At 45.8% G+C, this 16,328-nt stretch overlaps 1 protein-coding gene across 4 annotated transcripts in view; it reads right to left on the bottom strand.

Moving 5' to 3' along the window:
* The window catches only part of LOC120988660 (E1A-binding protein p400-like), a 160,283-nt gene that overhangs the window by 36,242 nt on the left and 107,713 nt on the right, over window positions 1–16,328 (bottom strand). For all 4 annotated transcript variants that reach the window (XM_040416264.1, XM_040416265.1, XM_040416266.1 and 1 more), the window contains 6 exons: window positions 16,119–16,280; window positions 15,529–15,612; window positions 12,883–13,011; window positions 12,371–12,415; window positions 11,768–11,921; window positions 11,074–11,315 (listed from right to left, as the gene is read on the bottom strand). In XM_040416264.1, the coding sequence (XP_040272198.1) occupies window positions 11,074–11,315; window positions 11,768–11,921; window positions 12,371–12,415; window positions 12,883–13,011; window positions 15,529–15,612; window positions 16,119–16,280 (816 nt within the window). The remainder of the gene's footprint in view (window positions 1–11,073; window positions 11,316–11,767; window positions 11,922–12,370; window positions 12,416–12,882; window positions 13,012–15,528; window positions 15,613–16,118; window positions 16,281–16,328) is intronic.

The following is a 16,328-nucleotide window of genomic DNA, read 5'->3' as shown; positions in this document are numbered from 1 at the left end:
ACACTGCCTGGCCCTGTCAACGCACCTAGAGGCTAATTAGCATATTATAAAATATCGCTAATGTCAGCTAGTTTAATAGGGTTAATTCTGGTGACAGAAACCCTTTAATGTGATGCGACTTAAAGAACTTATCTCACTTCAGTAAGTTGCATTTATCATGTAGAGAAAGTGAATACAAGGCACTTACTAATGTATTGTGATCGTCCATATTGCCCCCTTGGCTGGCTCATTCATTTTTCCATCACATTAAACACTGCTCGTATCCATGGTTACAGACCACCCAGCAATCCATCAGTGGTGGTCGTGCTTGCACACTCTAGGAAAAAGCATCAGCCTCTTTAGTGTCCGGGACCGCGAGAGCGCACATAGATAAGTGCTTTTTGCTATAGTGTGCAAGCACAACCAACACTGATTGATTGCAGGGTGGTCTGTTACCATGAAAACAAGCAGTATATAATGTGATGGAAAAATTAATCCAGCAAGCAAAGGAAGCAATATGGCTAACAACAATATATTAGTAAGTGCCTTGTATTAACTTTCTCTACATGATAAATGCCATTTGCTGAAGTGAGACAACCCCTTTAACCCCTTCCCGACATATGAAGTAATAGTACGTCATGGCGGCAAGTGCGTTCCTGTGTTTTGACGTACTATTACGTCATGGTGATCGGGCGGGCATCTTACATCACAATTGCAACACCAAGCGATCAAAAAGGGGTATAACCCCCCCAAAATAGTACCAATCAAACAGTCACCTCATCCTGCAAAAAATTAGACCCTACCTAAGACAATCGCCCAAAAAACAAAAATAAATAAATATGACTCAGACAATAGATGTTGTAGAGATGGAGCACTGCACACCGTCATTGCCAGTGCCAGCAAAGACTGGTCAGTCGTAGACTATTATTGTGCTAAAGTGAAATAAATAAATAAAAAAGTAGATATGTTGGATATTGCCGTGTCCATAACAACCTGCTGTATAAAAATGACCTAACTCCTCAGGTGAACACCGTAAAAAAAAAAAAAAAAAAAAAAAAAAAAAAAAGTGCCAAAAAGCCATTTTTGGTCACCCATCATCACTTAAAGTATAACTGTCATTTATTTTTTATTTTTTGGAGTATTGGATTGTGGTGATTAATATCTCCATGGTGGCCCTATTTCAACTTTCCACTGTGTATTCAATTACCCCTTAATTCCACAGTTTTGTTCCCTGTACTGCCTACTTTTACCTGTGCTTAAAATAGGGTTGCTAGGCATGGTCCGTCTATCTGTTGAAGGACTGAGGAAGCAGAAGCAGGCAGCCTCAAGGTCACATTACTGACAGCCAGGGACTGTAAGTAAATAATTAAAGCCAGGTCCTCCCCAGCAGCTGATAACAGTGCCTGGGCTGTGTGCACTTCTCCCTGTCCCTGCGCTTGGCAGACGCTCCCTCACTCAGCAGAGCTGGAGAAGTAGAGTCGAAGCAGCGCAGTACAGGGAAGGGAGATCTGCCGTCTGCTCAGTGTATAAATGAAAGCAACATGTGGTAAGAGGACCCCTTTGTGCTGCAGGAGATTAACCCTTTGGGGGGAGGGCTCTGGTTACTGACACTTTTGGGGGTCTTATGTTACTGGCTAGTGAGGGCAGGCGGGATTAGCCTCAGGGTGAGGGCAGTGGCGGCCATCTTAACTGAATAGTGAAATTGCAGTTTTATGCAGACTGGTTGCTAAGGGCTGAATCTTATTAAATATGGGGTAAGTCAGTCTAATAGTAACTGATTCTGGAATATCATGTTATTAGTAACTACATATATGAAAATTGAAATTAGGGTCTAAGTGTGACAGTTATCCTTTAAAGTGCAACCCCAAGCGATCAAAAAGGCGTATGCCCTCCAAAATTGAACCAGTCATCTCATCCTACAAAAAATGAGCCCCTATCTAAGACAATCGGTCAAAAAATAAAAATAAACTATGTCTCTCAGACTATGGAGACACTAAAACATGATTTTTTTTGTTTCAAAAATGCTATTGTTGTGTAAAACATAAATAAAAAAAAATATATATATTTTGGGAATTGCCACGTCCATAACGACCTGCTCTATAAAAATGTTACATGACCTAAGCCCTCAAGTGAATACTGTAAAAATAAATAAAAACTAGGGGTGCACCGAAATGAAAATTCTGGTCCGAAACCGAAAATTCTGGATGCCCTTGACCGAAAACCGAAACTGCCTTTTTGCCCAAATACTTATTTTTTAATGATTTTATTAATAATTCTTTTTCATGAATTTAATAAATCATATTATATATGGAGAGGGGGATCTGTGGGTGGCTCTGTTATGGAGAGGGGGATCTGTTATGGAGAGGGGGATCTGTGGGTGGCTCTGTTATGGAGAGGGGGATCTGTGGGTGGCTCTGTTATGGAGAGGGGGATCTGTGGGTGGCTCTGTTATGGAGAGGGGGATCTGTGGGTGGCGCTGTTATGGAGAGGGGGGATCTGTGGGTGGCGCTGTTATGGAGGGGGGGGGATCTGTGGGTGGCGCTGTTATGGAGGGGGGGATCTGTGGGTGGCTCTGTTATGGAGGGGGGGGATCTGTGGGTGGCTCTGTTATGGAGGGGGGGATCTGTGGGTGGCGCTGTTATGGAGAGGGGGATCTGTGGGTGGCGCTGTTATGGAGAGGGGGATCTGTGGGTGGCGCTGTTATGGAGGGGGGGATATGTGCACTGATATGGGCATAACAGTGCACAGATCCCCCCTCCCCATAGCAGTGCCATAGACCGATCCCCCTACCCATAACAGCGCTGGCCCTGCTGCTCACAGCAGACTAATCACTCACTGCATCTTTATTTTACCTTACAATCGTGACGCTCCAGTAACAACTGTGCAGGCAGAGCAGAGGGCGGCGTAACGTCACTTACTCACGTGACGCACCTGCTCCGCCCACTTTATGAATGAAGGAGGCGGAGCAGGCGCGTCACGTGAGTAAAGTGACTTTACGCCGCCCTCTGCTCTGCCTGCAGAGTTGTTACTGGAGCGTCACGATTGTAAGGTAAAATAAAGATGCAGTGACAAAGTAAACCGCCCACCCGACGCCCGCCCGCAGATGGTGAGCTACTTGGTGGGTGACAAATCCCACACCCCATATTTTCGGCCGATATGTAACAATATCGGCCGAAATGGATTAGGTACATTTTCGGCCAATATTTTCGGCTGCCGGAATTTCGGTGCACCCCTAATAAAAACTGTGCCAAAATCACCAATTTTTTGGTCACCTTGCCGCATAAAGTGTAATAATGAATGATCAAAAAAATCATATGTACCCAAAAATGGTACCAATAAAAACGTCAACTCTTCCTGCAAAAAATGAGCCCCTGCACAAAAAATAAAAAAAATATGGCGTTCAGAAAATAGAGACACAAAAACCACTTCTTTTTAAAAATGCTTTATTATGTAAAACTGAAACAAAGTAAGTAGACATATTTGATATCACCGCGTCCGTAACAACCTGCTCTATAAAAATAGCGCATGATCTAACCTGTCAGATGAACGTTTAAAAAAAAAAAAAAAAAAAACTGTGCCAAAACAGCAATTTTTTGGTTACCTTGCCTCACAAAAAACATAATATAGAGCGATTAAAAATCATATTTACCCCAAAATAATACCAATAAAACTGTCACCTTATCCCCTAGTTTCCAAAATGGGGTCACTTTTTGGGAGTTTCTAATCTAGGGGTGCATCAGGGGGGCTTTAAATGGGACATGGTGTCTAAAAACCAGTCCAGCTAAATCTGCCTTCCATAAACCATACGGCGCTCCTTTTCTTCTGCGCCCTGCCGTGTGCCCTTACATCAGTTTACGACCACATCAGGGTAATCAGAATCGGGGTAATAAATGTTGAGTTTTGTTTGGCTGTTAACCCTCGATGTGTTAAAGAAAGAAACGGATTAAAATGGAAAATCTGCCAAAAAAGTGAAATTTTGAAATTTAATCCCTTTTCCTTTAATTCTTGTAGAACACCTAAAGGGTTAACAGAGTTTGTAAAATCAGTTTTGAGTAAGGCTACTTTCACACCTGCGTTAGGTGCGGATCCGTCTGGTATCTGCACAGACGGATCCGCACCTATAATGCAAACGCTTGTATCCTATCAGAACAGATCCGTTTGTATTATTCTTTTAACAAAAAGTCTAAGTCAAAACGGATCCGTCCTGACTTACATTGAAAGTCAATAGGGGACGGATCCGTTTTCAACTGCACCATATTGTGTCAGTGAAAATGGATCCGTCCCCATTGACTTACATTGTAAGTCAGGACGGATCCGTTTGGCTCCGCATCGCCAGACGGACACCAAAACGCTGCAAGCAGCATTTTGGTGTCCGCATCCAGAGCAGAATGGAGGCGGAACGGAGCCAAACTGATCCATTCTGAACAGATCCTTATCCATTTAGAATGCATTGGGGCTGAACTGATACGTTTTGAACCGTTTGTGAGATCCCTGAAACGGATCCCACAAACGGAATTCAAAACGCCAGTGTGAAAGAAGCCTAACTTGAGGGGTTTAGTTTCTACAATGGGGTCATTTATGGGTGGTTTTTATTATGCAAGCTCGACAAAGTGACTTCAGACCTGAACTGGTCCTTAAAGGAGATTTTTTTGTGAAGCTCACCTGTAAAATCTTTTTTCTCGTCTTTTCCATTGGGGGACACAGACCATGGGTATAGCCTAGGTCATTACTAGGAGGAGACACTATGCAAATAGAAAAAGAAAGCTCCCCCAGTGCGTGCAAAAGCAGTAGGAGACCAAAGCCATAGAGACCAGAACAACGGAATACCGCCAACGGACCGAAAACCTTCAGGACCCGAAGAACTAAACCAACCCTTCCTACAACAGGTAAGAATGAGAGGGAGCTGTGTCCCCCAATGGAAAAGACGAGAAAAAGATTTTACAGGCGAGTTTCACAAAAAATCTCCTTTTCTCGCACATTCCATTGGGGGACACAGACCATGGGACGTCATAGAGCAGTCCATGGGGTGGGAAAAACCGGCGCCTCCAGGAGAAAACACCCAGCGGTCAAACAGGAACCACCGCCTGCAATACCTTGCGCCCAAGGACAGCATCAGCCGATGCCAAAGAGTGCAACTGGTAAAACTTTGTAAAGGTATGCAAGGAAGACCAGGTGGCAGCCTTACAAAGATGAGATGCCGAGGCGCGATTACGCCTAGCCCAGGAGGCCCCCACCGCCCTGGTGGAGTGCGCGGTAACCCCGGCTGGGGGAACCCTGCCACGGGCACGATAAGCCGTGGCAATAGCTGACTGAATCCAACGGGCTACCGAGACCTTGGAAGCCGCCAGACCTTTACGAGACCCTTCCGGAATCACGAAAAGGGAATCCGTACGGCGGAAAGAGGCAGTCTCCGACAGGTACACACGCAGAGCCTGGACAACGTCCAGGGAATGGAGAGCGCGCTCCTTGCGGTTCGCCGGAGATGGACAAAAAGAGTGCAGGACTATATCTTCATTAAGGTGGAAGGCGGAGACCACCTTGGGCAAAAATAAAGGGACCGGGCGCAGCACCGCCTTATCCTGATGGAAGACCAAAAAGGGCTCCCTACAGGAAAGCGCGGCCAGCTCCGATACCCTCCTGATCGAGGTGATCGCCACCAAAAAGACCACCTTCCAGGTGAGAAGATTCAAAGAAACCTCCCTCAAAGGGAGCCGCCTGGAGGGAAGACAGAAGCAAGTTCAAGTCCCAGGGGGGCAGGGGAGGAACATACGTAGGAAGGTCCTCACTGGACCGAGCAGAGCCAGGGATCACTGAAAGAAAATGGCGAGAGCGGAGACTGGACCCTTCAGAGAACTCAAGGACATTACCATCTCAAGACCCGACTGGAGAAAGGAGAGGACCACCGGAACCGAGAAACGAAGGGGAAAAACGCCCAGTTTCTCACAAAAGGCAAGAAAGGCAAGAAAGGCCTTCCAGGTACGATAGTATATACGGGATGAAACTGGCTTTCTGGCCTTGATCATGGTCTTCATCACAGAGTCCAAGAAGCCCCTCTTCTTCAGGATAGCGGTCTCAACAGCCACGCCGTTAAACGCAGTGACCGTAAATTCTGGTGGAAGAGCGGTCCTTGAGACAGTAGGTCCTCCCTGAGAGGAAGAGGCCACGGCAAGTCTGCCAGCATCCCAGTGACGTCTGAGAACCAGGTGCGGCGCGGCCAATCGTGGGCGATGAGAATGGTCGGTATCCCTTCCAACGTGATCTTGCGAAGGACCTTCGGTAGTAGAGGCAGAGGTGGAAAGACAAAGAAGAGGGAAGTCTCGCCAAGGAGACACCAGCGTGTCCACCCCGTACGCCTCCGGGTCGCGAGCACGGGCCAGAAACGTGGGAACCTTGTTGTTGAGCCTGGACGCCATCAGGTCGACATCCGGGCGGCCCCACAGGCGACAGATGTCCTCGAAAACTTCCGGATTTAAGGACCACTCTCCTGGATCCACCGTATTGCGGCTGAGAAAGTCCGCCTTCCAATTGTCGATCCCCGGGATGTACACTGCCGACAGTACTGGAACATGAGTCTCCGCCCACTGGAGGATCCTCTCCGCCTCCTGCATCACCGTCCGGCTGCAGGTCCTGCCCTGGTGGTTGACGTAAGCCACGGCAGTGGCATTGTCCGACTGGACCCTTACTGGGAGACCTGCCAGGAGATGAGTCCAGTGAGAAAGGGAGAGGAAAATTGCTCTGAGCTCCAGCACGTTGATCGGAAGGCGGGCCGCTGACCAAAGCCCCTGCACCGTCCGGGTCTGTAGAACACAACCCCAACCTAGGAGGCTGGCGTCGGTGGTGACGACTGTCCAGGAGATCGGAAGAAAGGACCTCCCTGAAATCAAGTTTTGGGGGGAAAGCCACCACAAGAGGTCCGCCCGAACCCGAGGAGGCAGACGGACTCGAGAGGCCAGACCGTGCGACGTCCTGTCCCAAAAGGACAGAATCGCCCGCTGTAGAGGCCGAGTGTGAAACTGGGCAAAGGGGATGGCCTCGAAGGAGGCCACCATCAGCCCCAGAACCCTCATGCACTCCCGGATGGAGAGTCGTCGAGAGCGCAGTAGGAGAGATACCGACTCCTGAATTCGAGAGGACTTGGAACTTGGCAGGAATATCCGAGCTGCCGTGGTGTCCAGAACCATCCCTAGGAAGGTCAACCTCTGTGAGGGGAGAAGAGATGACTTCTGGACATTGATCAGCCAGCCGAACTGCTCCAGAGTCTGAACAGTGATCCGGACGCTGTCCCTGGCCAGGGGAAGGGAGGAAGCCTTTATCAGTATGTGTTCCAGGTAGGGCAACAGAGATTTGACCCTGGTAAGGAGGAGCACCAAGATCTTCGTGAATACCCGAGGGGCCGTAGCCAGCCCAAAGGGCAGGGCGACAAACTGGTAATGCTGCCCGCCGACAGCGAAGCGCAGAAACGCAGTGGTGAGATTCTGCTATAGGGACATGCAAATAGGAGTCTTGTATGTCCACCGACGCGAGGAATTCCCCTGGAAGAAGAGAAGCAATAACGGATCGGAGGGACTCCATCCGGAACCTCCGGACCCGCAGAGACCTGTTTAACAGCTTCAGATCTAGAACAGGACGCACCGATACCTCCTTCTTTGGCACCACGAATAGGTTGGAGTAGAAACCTGCGCCTTGCTCCTCCAAGGTGACTGGGATAATCACTCCCCTGTTCCAAAAGGGAAGAGACCGCCTGCAAAAGAGCCGAAGCCCGGACCGGATCCCCCGGAACCCGAGAAGAGAAGAAACGCTCCGCAGGCCTGGAAGCGAATTCTATTTTGTAACCAGATGTTACAATTTCCAGGGCCCAGGCGTCCTGGATATGATCTCTCCAAACCTGTTGAAAGGAGAGCAATCGGCCCCCCACTGTAAGAGGTGGGGGCGCCCCTTCAGGCGGAAGACTGCTTGGGGGCAGCAGGGCGGGCTGACTGTGGCCGCGGGCGCCAGGAAGGCTGGGGCTTAAAGGCAGGTTTCTTATGGGAGTCCTGAGAGCCACCCGGGAAGGGGGCCGCCGCGGATCTGGAAGAGGAGAAGCGACGAAAGGACTGGTTCCTAGAACCAGAGGACCGACCTCCAAAAAGGTGCGCTTGGATCTAGATTGGGGCAGGTTGGAACTCTTGCCCCCCCCCCGTCACGTCCGAGATGATCTCGTCCAGCTTAGCACCAAAAAGCCTGGAACCAGAAAAAGGGAGGTTAGTGAGGGAACGCTTAGAGGAAGCTTCAGCGTCCCAAACCTTCAACCAGACTTCTCTACGCTGTGTTACCGAAAGGGGCGAGATACGCGCAAAGAGAATGCTAACATCAAAGGAAGCTTCGCAAAGAAACTTTGTCGCCTGCGACATCTGGAGGTGTCCGCAGAGGCATCCTGCTCCGCCAGGTCCTGATGGTGGCGCTGCAACCATACGGAAAGCGCTCTGGATATCCAGGCCAGTGCCTGCCAGAGTGAAGATGGCTTTGGACAGAATCCAAACGCCTGTTCACTGCATCCCGTAGAGACGAACCGTCCAAGACAGAAATGGCCGTATTCTTAGCTAATCTGGCCACAGGCGGGTCAACCTTAGGAGGTGAAGACCACTGCTGCACATTTTCTGCAGGAAATGGATAAAGAGTATCCATACGTTTCGTAGCAGAAAAACGATGATTCGGGCGGTCCCAGGCCTTAGAGAGGACCTTGTCGAACTCGCCATGTATGAGGAATACAACCGTTTGAGGTTTCCTCGAGTGGAAAAGAGGGAATTCCTGGCTACCAGCGGAAGGAGATTCCCCCTGGATATCGAAAGTATCCCGGACCGCCGCCACCAAGTCTGCCACCATAGTGGACAGCTTGGGCGTGGGCTCCAGCTCTGTGTCCTCATCAAAAATGGATCTCTCCCCTTCCGATCTATGATCTCTGCGAGGAGGGGAAGTGTCTGACCGGGCCTCTAGGTGAGGAGGGGAAGCAGAATCATCCGAGGAAGGATGCTGCTGTGTACGCTGCCTTTTAGTGGTTGAGCGTTCTCTGTGGGAACCACTGGGAAGCGGTATGGTGGAAGCCGCAGGATCCGTAGACGCCATGCTTTCCATGAAGGCATAGCGGCGCGAGAGACTTGGGCTAAGTCAGCGGCCGCCCTAGAAATGGCAGAGGCCCAAGCGGGTTCCGCGGGCTCCGACAGGGCGGAGGGAGGACTGGGCTGAGTGAGAGGGGGAGGAGGGGGATGATCCTGTCCAGAGGCAAGGCAAGAGTCACAGGACCCAGAGACCGAAAGTGGCAAGCCGCAAACTTTACATAGCCCCAGTGGGGCCAGAGGGGCCGACTTGGATTTTTGTGAGGCCCCAGGTTTTGGCTTGACGGCGGTAATCCTGCAATGGAAGGGGCGCGGGACAGAGTGGAGCTGGGAGCAGCCTAGAGTGCTGAGCCGGAAGTAGCAGAAGACATGCTGGTAACTGCTTTCCGTGGATATAAAGGAGGCCATTTTGGCACCAAAAATGACAGAAATTCAGGCGGATCCAGCATGCATGTGGAACCTGCACTTTCTGAATTATATGGTGGCCGTCATGGCACATAACAGGTAAAATTTAGTGTTAGGAACCCGTCTAACTAGAGATCGCCTTGACGTGCGGCAGACGGGCTCAAATAATTTTGTACAAAACGATATGCCAAGCATCTCTAACTTATTAGTATAGCATTTGCAATTATGATGCAATTTTGTACTTTATTTGGTTTGCAGTGAGCTGTTGCATTGCATGTTTTGTTTAACAGTCTTGTTCTCAGCCATAGCAACGTGCCCCTGCGCTTTGGGATGTGCTGACTGACCCCCTTTTTCTTAGCAGAAGACAGAGCGCCGCCCACAAATCGCGTCAAGAGCCGCGAAACCCGCGCTCGCGGGGGAAATATTAAAATAAGAAGACGCTGCTGCCAGAAGGGTAGGAGGGTCCGCCCCCTAGACACCGCCGAGGGAAGCTGGGAAGTTGCCGCTTATGTAGCGATGCCCCAGACAGGTATCCTCTCCCCCTTCAAACCCCCCACCAAGCGGCCCTAGCATCACACCGGGAGACAGGGGAGGCAGTGTACTTATCTGCGTCCTGTAGTCTTCGTCCTCAAATCCACACCAGCGGAGGTCACCTCTCAGTCAGCTGGCACAAGGAGTGGCAGTGATCTGGAGGAGGGCAGGAAGGTGACCCCGAATCTGGTAGGGCGCCGGAGCTGCAGATTGAGCCCGGTTCCACTTAACTTCTGGGGGAGGGTGGGGGGTAGCCAGGGGGCATCAATTCTACCCCGGCGCTTGCTCCACCAAGAGACCAGGGAAGCAAAATTGCGACCCTGCGTCCCTGCAGAAAAAAATAAACGGGAGTAGAGAAAATGTCCCTATCCGACACTAAGCAAGAACTGGGGTCCTCCCGATGGAACATGGGGGTATAGCCCAGGGAGGAGGCGCTTTCTTTTTCTATTTGCATAGTGTCTCCTCCTAGTAATGACCTAGGCTATACCCATAGTCTGTGTCCCCCAATGGAATGTGCGAGAAAATGGGTTTTGGAAATTTTCCAAAATTTTTTTGAATTGCTTCTAAAATTCTAAGCCTTCTAACGTCTCCAAAAAAGAAAATGATATTTACAAAATGATGCCAACATAAAGACGACATATGGGGAATGTCAAGTAATAAATATTTTATGAGGTATCACTTTGTTTTAAAAGCAGAGAAATAGAATTTTTAAAATTGCGAATTTTTCAAAATTTTGGGTAAATTTTTTCATAAATAAAGGTGAAATATATTGACTCAAATTTAGGACCGTCATGAAGTACAATGTGTCACGAGAAAACAGTCTCAGAATGGCTTGGATAAATAAAAGCAATCCAAAGCTATTACCACATAAAGTGACGCATGTCAGATTTGCAAAAAAAATGGCCTGGGCAGTAAGGTGAAAACTGGCCCGGGGTAGAAGGGGTTAATGATAATTAGAGAATATGTTTTTTGTGGTTTCCTTAAACCACGGCTTCTCCTACTTTCATACAAGTTAGAATCCACCATTACTGTGGTATTAGTAATAGTGATGAACACATAGACCTACCTGCAGTAAAGCCCAGTCCTCACTGATAAGCCACTCTGGATTGTCAGGCCCAGTCTCCATGACTGGTTTTATCAAAGTTGGCAGAGGTTTGGCAAACTGTGTTTGTTGCTTTAGAAGAATATTCTTCTTCTGCTCTTTGCCTTCTTTGCGCACTTTAAGTGGGTTTGGAGCAGCTCTATCAAACAAAGAACGAGGGGGAACAGCAGCTTCTCCATGACGCATTTTCTTCATCCTACCAGCAGCTTTTATCATAATGGGGAAAAGAAAAAAAAAAAGTTGTACATTTAATGAGCTACATAGAATAAAACAATGATGGGGAGATATATCAAGACGGGGAGATATATCAAGACTGGCAGATCCATCTGTCAGTCTTGATCTCCCTGCACTGGCGTGAGAAGCTATAGGCTGGCGAAAACTTCAGCTATAACTTCCGCCACTTTCTGGCTAAAGTTATAGTAAATGCAGAGGTTGGTATGAAGCCACATCACCTTCCACTAAGCCAGAAAAGTGCAGAGAAGTTCAAAAAAATCGTAAATTATGGTGCACATATGCCATATTGTGCGACTTTTGTATGCCACAATTGTGGTGTAAAGGCATTGATAAATGTATGTCATGGAGTTATTAAGAAGTGTAAACATGCATCAATGCAAAAATGAGCATAATGTGAGAGCCCCTAGCAGTTACCAAAACTCACCAGATGAATCTGTCTTGTGTCTCTTACGTTCTCTCCTAATATAGACAGGGGGCAGTTTTGATTCTGGGATGGGGTTGGCATCATACATCAGACACATCACAGAATCAATATAAATGTCATTCTCGTCTTGCGGGGGAGTAGGAGGTGTCCAGAACTGTGTAAAATGAACAGCCATTAGGGACAACAATTAAACTGAAGACATTTCATTTGTATTATATGAATGACAATGAAGATTTTTTTTTTTCCAGTCTGAGCAAATATAAATAAAGTAACTAAGGATGAGAGAATAGACTTCGGATGAAACATCCGAAGTCAATTCACATGATGCTTCATTTCAATACAGTACAGAGCGAGCGCTCCGTACAGTATTAGAATGTATTGGCTTCGATGAGCCCAAGTTATTACTTGGCGAAGTCTCGCGAGTCTTCGCGTAATATCTTCATAAATTGATTTCTACTGTAAAAAAACATTTCCAGAACTTGGATTCGATTCCAAGGTACCACGATTCGCTCATCCCTAAAAGTAACCAATGTAAAACTTGCATGAAATTGTACTAGTATTAGAATGTAAAATTAAAAAACAAGGCATTTTAAAAATTCTCACCGGCATTATCTCTGTCTCTCCAGCTGGTCCATCATAAACAAAGTCCTATGGAAGATAAAAATAACCACTTAAAGGGGTATTCCAGTTTACTGTAAGTTCTGCTCCTCAGTACAATAACTTATCACATGTTAAATACACGGGCAGTTAAGCCAGGTGACATGATCCGTCCATCTCTCTTATAGATGCATGTTACAGATAGATAGATATAACAAAATTGTTCAACATCCTATTCTCCAAATATAATCATTAAAACCGGAATACCACTTTAATTAAGACAAAAAAGTGGCTACTTTGGAGATGGCATAGTGAAGATCTAAAGTGATATAATAATCATTAGCAATTAGTATGCTACTTCTACAATCCCATCTTATTCTTTTCTATTGGCTGCTTCTATATGAGTGCTAACATGGCAGTCCACTCCCCAAGAGCTGTAAGTGACGCCTTGTTTTACTTCACTACACACTACATACAGATACCTCAAGCTGTAGTCTAATTACATTGTGAAAGGTTACCATATTATATGCATCTTCCCGTGTGTAGCTTATCAGCTCCTCATTTTCATCAGCTTCCCACTGCATTCTCTCCTTGAGTTCCTCTAAGTGACTTGAGTCCCATTCTTTCCTGGCGACATTTAATTGCTCCTATAATAATAAGCATTCTGGTGAATAGGTTGTACATGGCATCATGTTGGCTTCTACATTTAACCCTTAGGATACCGGAGGTTTTTTCGTTTTCATTTTTCTTCCCTACCTTCCTTGAGCCATAACTTTTTTATTTTTCCGTTCACATAGCTGTAAGAGGGCTTATTTTTTGCAGGACAAGTTGTATTTTCTAATGCCACCATATAATATAGCATACAATGTAGTGCGAAGCAGAAAAAAAAAAATCCAAGTGGAATTGGGGAAAAAATGCAATTCATTCTCCACCGGTTTTACAGGTTTTGTTCCCACGGCGTTCCGTTTGCAGCACAACTGACCTGTGCCCTTCATTCTCTTGGTCAGTGCGATTACGATGATACCAGATATGTGTATGTTTTTTTATGTCTTAATAGTGCAAAAACACATTTAAACTTTGAGGAAATTTTTTTAATTTTTTTTTGCATCACAATATACTGACCCCATAACTACTGAGCTGTGTGGGGACTAATTTTTTTGTGGGACAATCTTTTGTTTTATTTAATACTATTTTGGAGTGCGTGTGTGACTTTTTGATCACATTTTATTACATTTTTTGGTGTAAGAAAAGCAATAAAAAAATTTGCAAATTGGCCATTTTGACCCTTTTTCTGTTACAGCATTTGCCGTATTGGAAAAATATTTTAGAATTTTAACGGTTGTGGTGATACCCATGATGTTTATATTTTTTTTTTTCGGAAAAGGGGGTGATTTAAATATATATATATATATATATATATATATATATATACACATACACGTTCAAAAGATGAGGCAGCACTACAGACGTAAAGTGAAAAAATTATGGACCCTTTATTAACCCCTCTGCAACGTTTCAACCACTCAATGCCGTCTTTATCAAGCATAAAACATGGTGTCTCACAGGGGTATATATACCCAGTTTTGGGGATGCGGAATCCTGGGCCTCTCTCTATATGTTGTGGGAGAAAGGGGACTCATGGGGCACAATTATTTTTAGATTAATTATTACTATTGATTACTCTGGCCGCTTGTATAGGGCTTTTGCTAAGTGAGTGGTGGTCCTAATTTACCTGGTTGTAGAGTTTAGGGGAGATATTGGGTTTGGAGGTGTTTGGGCATGGACGTGTCCTTGACCTCCGTCCCGTTATAGGCCCGTGGTGATGATCGTGGAAATGATATAACTACTGGTCTCTCTCTAGTTACTCTCAATATGTATGGCATTTATCGTATAGGGCTTTCCCCCTGTGTGTCTTGATACTAAAGGTTCCACGCTCGCTTCAGACTATAACCTGAATACAGCGACTAGTTGGGTGTCTTTATTTATTTAATTATGTCATTCAATTTTGACATCTATTCTATTGGTCTTTTGACCTTTTTTCTCTCAGTTGTGCCTTCTGTTTCCCCCTCTCCTTGATGTCATGACTGCGTTGCTCTCGGACTGGTCTCGTGATGGCTGCGTGAGTCATGTGGAAGGTCAGGTGATCAATCACGTGACCCAGGTGGCGTCTCCTGGCTCTGTCTGTTTGAGTTGCGGTTGCTAGGTTTCTGGACATGCGCAGTCTGACTTGGAGGGCACGGATTTTGGCGCCGCTATTCTGTCCCCGCTGAGTGAGTTTTTATCTTTATTAACTATAGCTATTGCTAACACTTATACACAGGTGATGTAACACTGTTTTAAAGAGTACAATTTACACAGTTTATGGTATATGTTTGTACTAATCATGAATATTATTGATTTGCACATTGGAACACATCATGTAAATTATATTATTGATACATTGTTCACTATATGACGATATTGTATGTATTTTTGCACTTGTTTTTATGATTATATTATTTATTAATTGATTATTACTTGATTTGCTGCTATGTATTCTGGGTATATATACCCCTGTGAGACACCATGTTTTATGCTTGATAAAGACGGCATTGAGCAGTTGAAACGTTGCAGAGGGGTTAATAAAGGGTCCATCATTTTTTCACTTTACGTCTGGAGTGCTGCCTCATCTTTTGAACGTATGTCTATCTGTTAGCCGTTGAGCCTGCAGCTGGGAGGATTTTGCACCCGTACTACTGGACTAGTGCTGCAAAAAATTTTTTTTTTTAACTTTGTTATGATTTTGAAGCTCTTATTTGAGCGTACAAAATCCAAATGTTTTTTTTTTATTCTGAACAAGCATGGATTTTTAATATCCAGTTATTGCTCAGAATTGCCCATTTCATATGTTGGCCTGTCACCTGGTGGTCAAAATAACAATTTTAGTACCCAGAGTCTATTCAGCGAGACTCAGCATATTAATCAATTACCGGCATCCTTACTGGCTGCGGAGGATGGCGATAAGAAGCCTGCTTATGAATACAACAGACAGATCTGTATTACCATGTGCACACATCATACTAAGCAGGATCTTTCTTATTTGACCTCACCCCCTCCCCCCCCCCTCCAAAAAAATAAATAAATAATAATAATGTATAAATAAATAAAACAAACACAACTTGTACCTCAAGGCATCCAGGTTGGTCACCCACACTGTGAGCATGGAATAATTCTAAGTAGTGCAGAGCATATTTCTCAATGGGAGTCAGCTAGAAATAAAGACATACATAATTCTAAGGGTTAGAAAATAGCTAACAGCATAAAATCACTGGGGGCATTTACACAGGCTGTGGGACAGTTTTCTGGCACTTAAAAGTTGTGGGACTTTATCTTTCTCGCTGCTCTCACCACATTTTTTAAACAGTGGATGGATCTTAGCAGAAGGGGGCCAAGCCACCCTGCCCAATACATTTACAAGGATGTGTGCCAGACAACTGGCATAACTTATAACTGAATTCTACCCAGCTCCTAGCAGATGTAGTTTTCTATTTCTGGTGCATGGACATCACAAATGAGACAAATGGATTAGTCCCATCTTATTCTGGTGGAGCCTTTTCTTACGACTGGCGTGTGGCACACCAGTCTTTAGTAAATTAACCCCACTGTGTATACTATGTGTATACTAAAACACCCAACGTTATAGTTCTGATTCTCAGGAGTTTATTCCACTGCGCTTCTCAACACAAAATGGTAAATGTGGCAAAGATAAACTTACTTGCTGCATAAGGTCAAATAACTCTTTTAATTGGGAGGGTTCGTAGCACTCCATATATTCTGATTCCGTGGTAGGGAAGACCCCAGCATTTGTCTTTGGATCATCTTGCTCAGCACACTCAGTATTTTCTTCTTCCTGTCCAAACTCGATTTTTACCAGTGCCTGTAATACAGAATAGACACAAAGTAAAACACGTGCATGAAGCAGCAA

Source organism: Bufo bufo, chromosome 2, assembly GCF_905171765.1.
Source record: "Bufo bufo chromosome 2, aBufBuf1.1, whole genome shotgun sequence".
NCBI lineage: Eukaryota > Metazoa > Chordata > Amphibia > Anura > Bufonidae > Bufo > Bufo bufo.
Note: the sequence above shows the minus strand (reverse complement) of the source record. Positions and strands in the feature narration are given on the sequence as shown.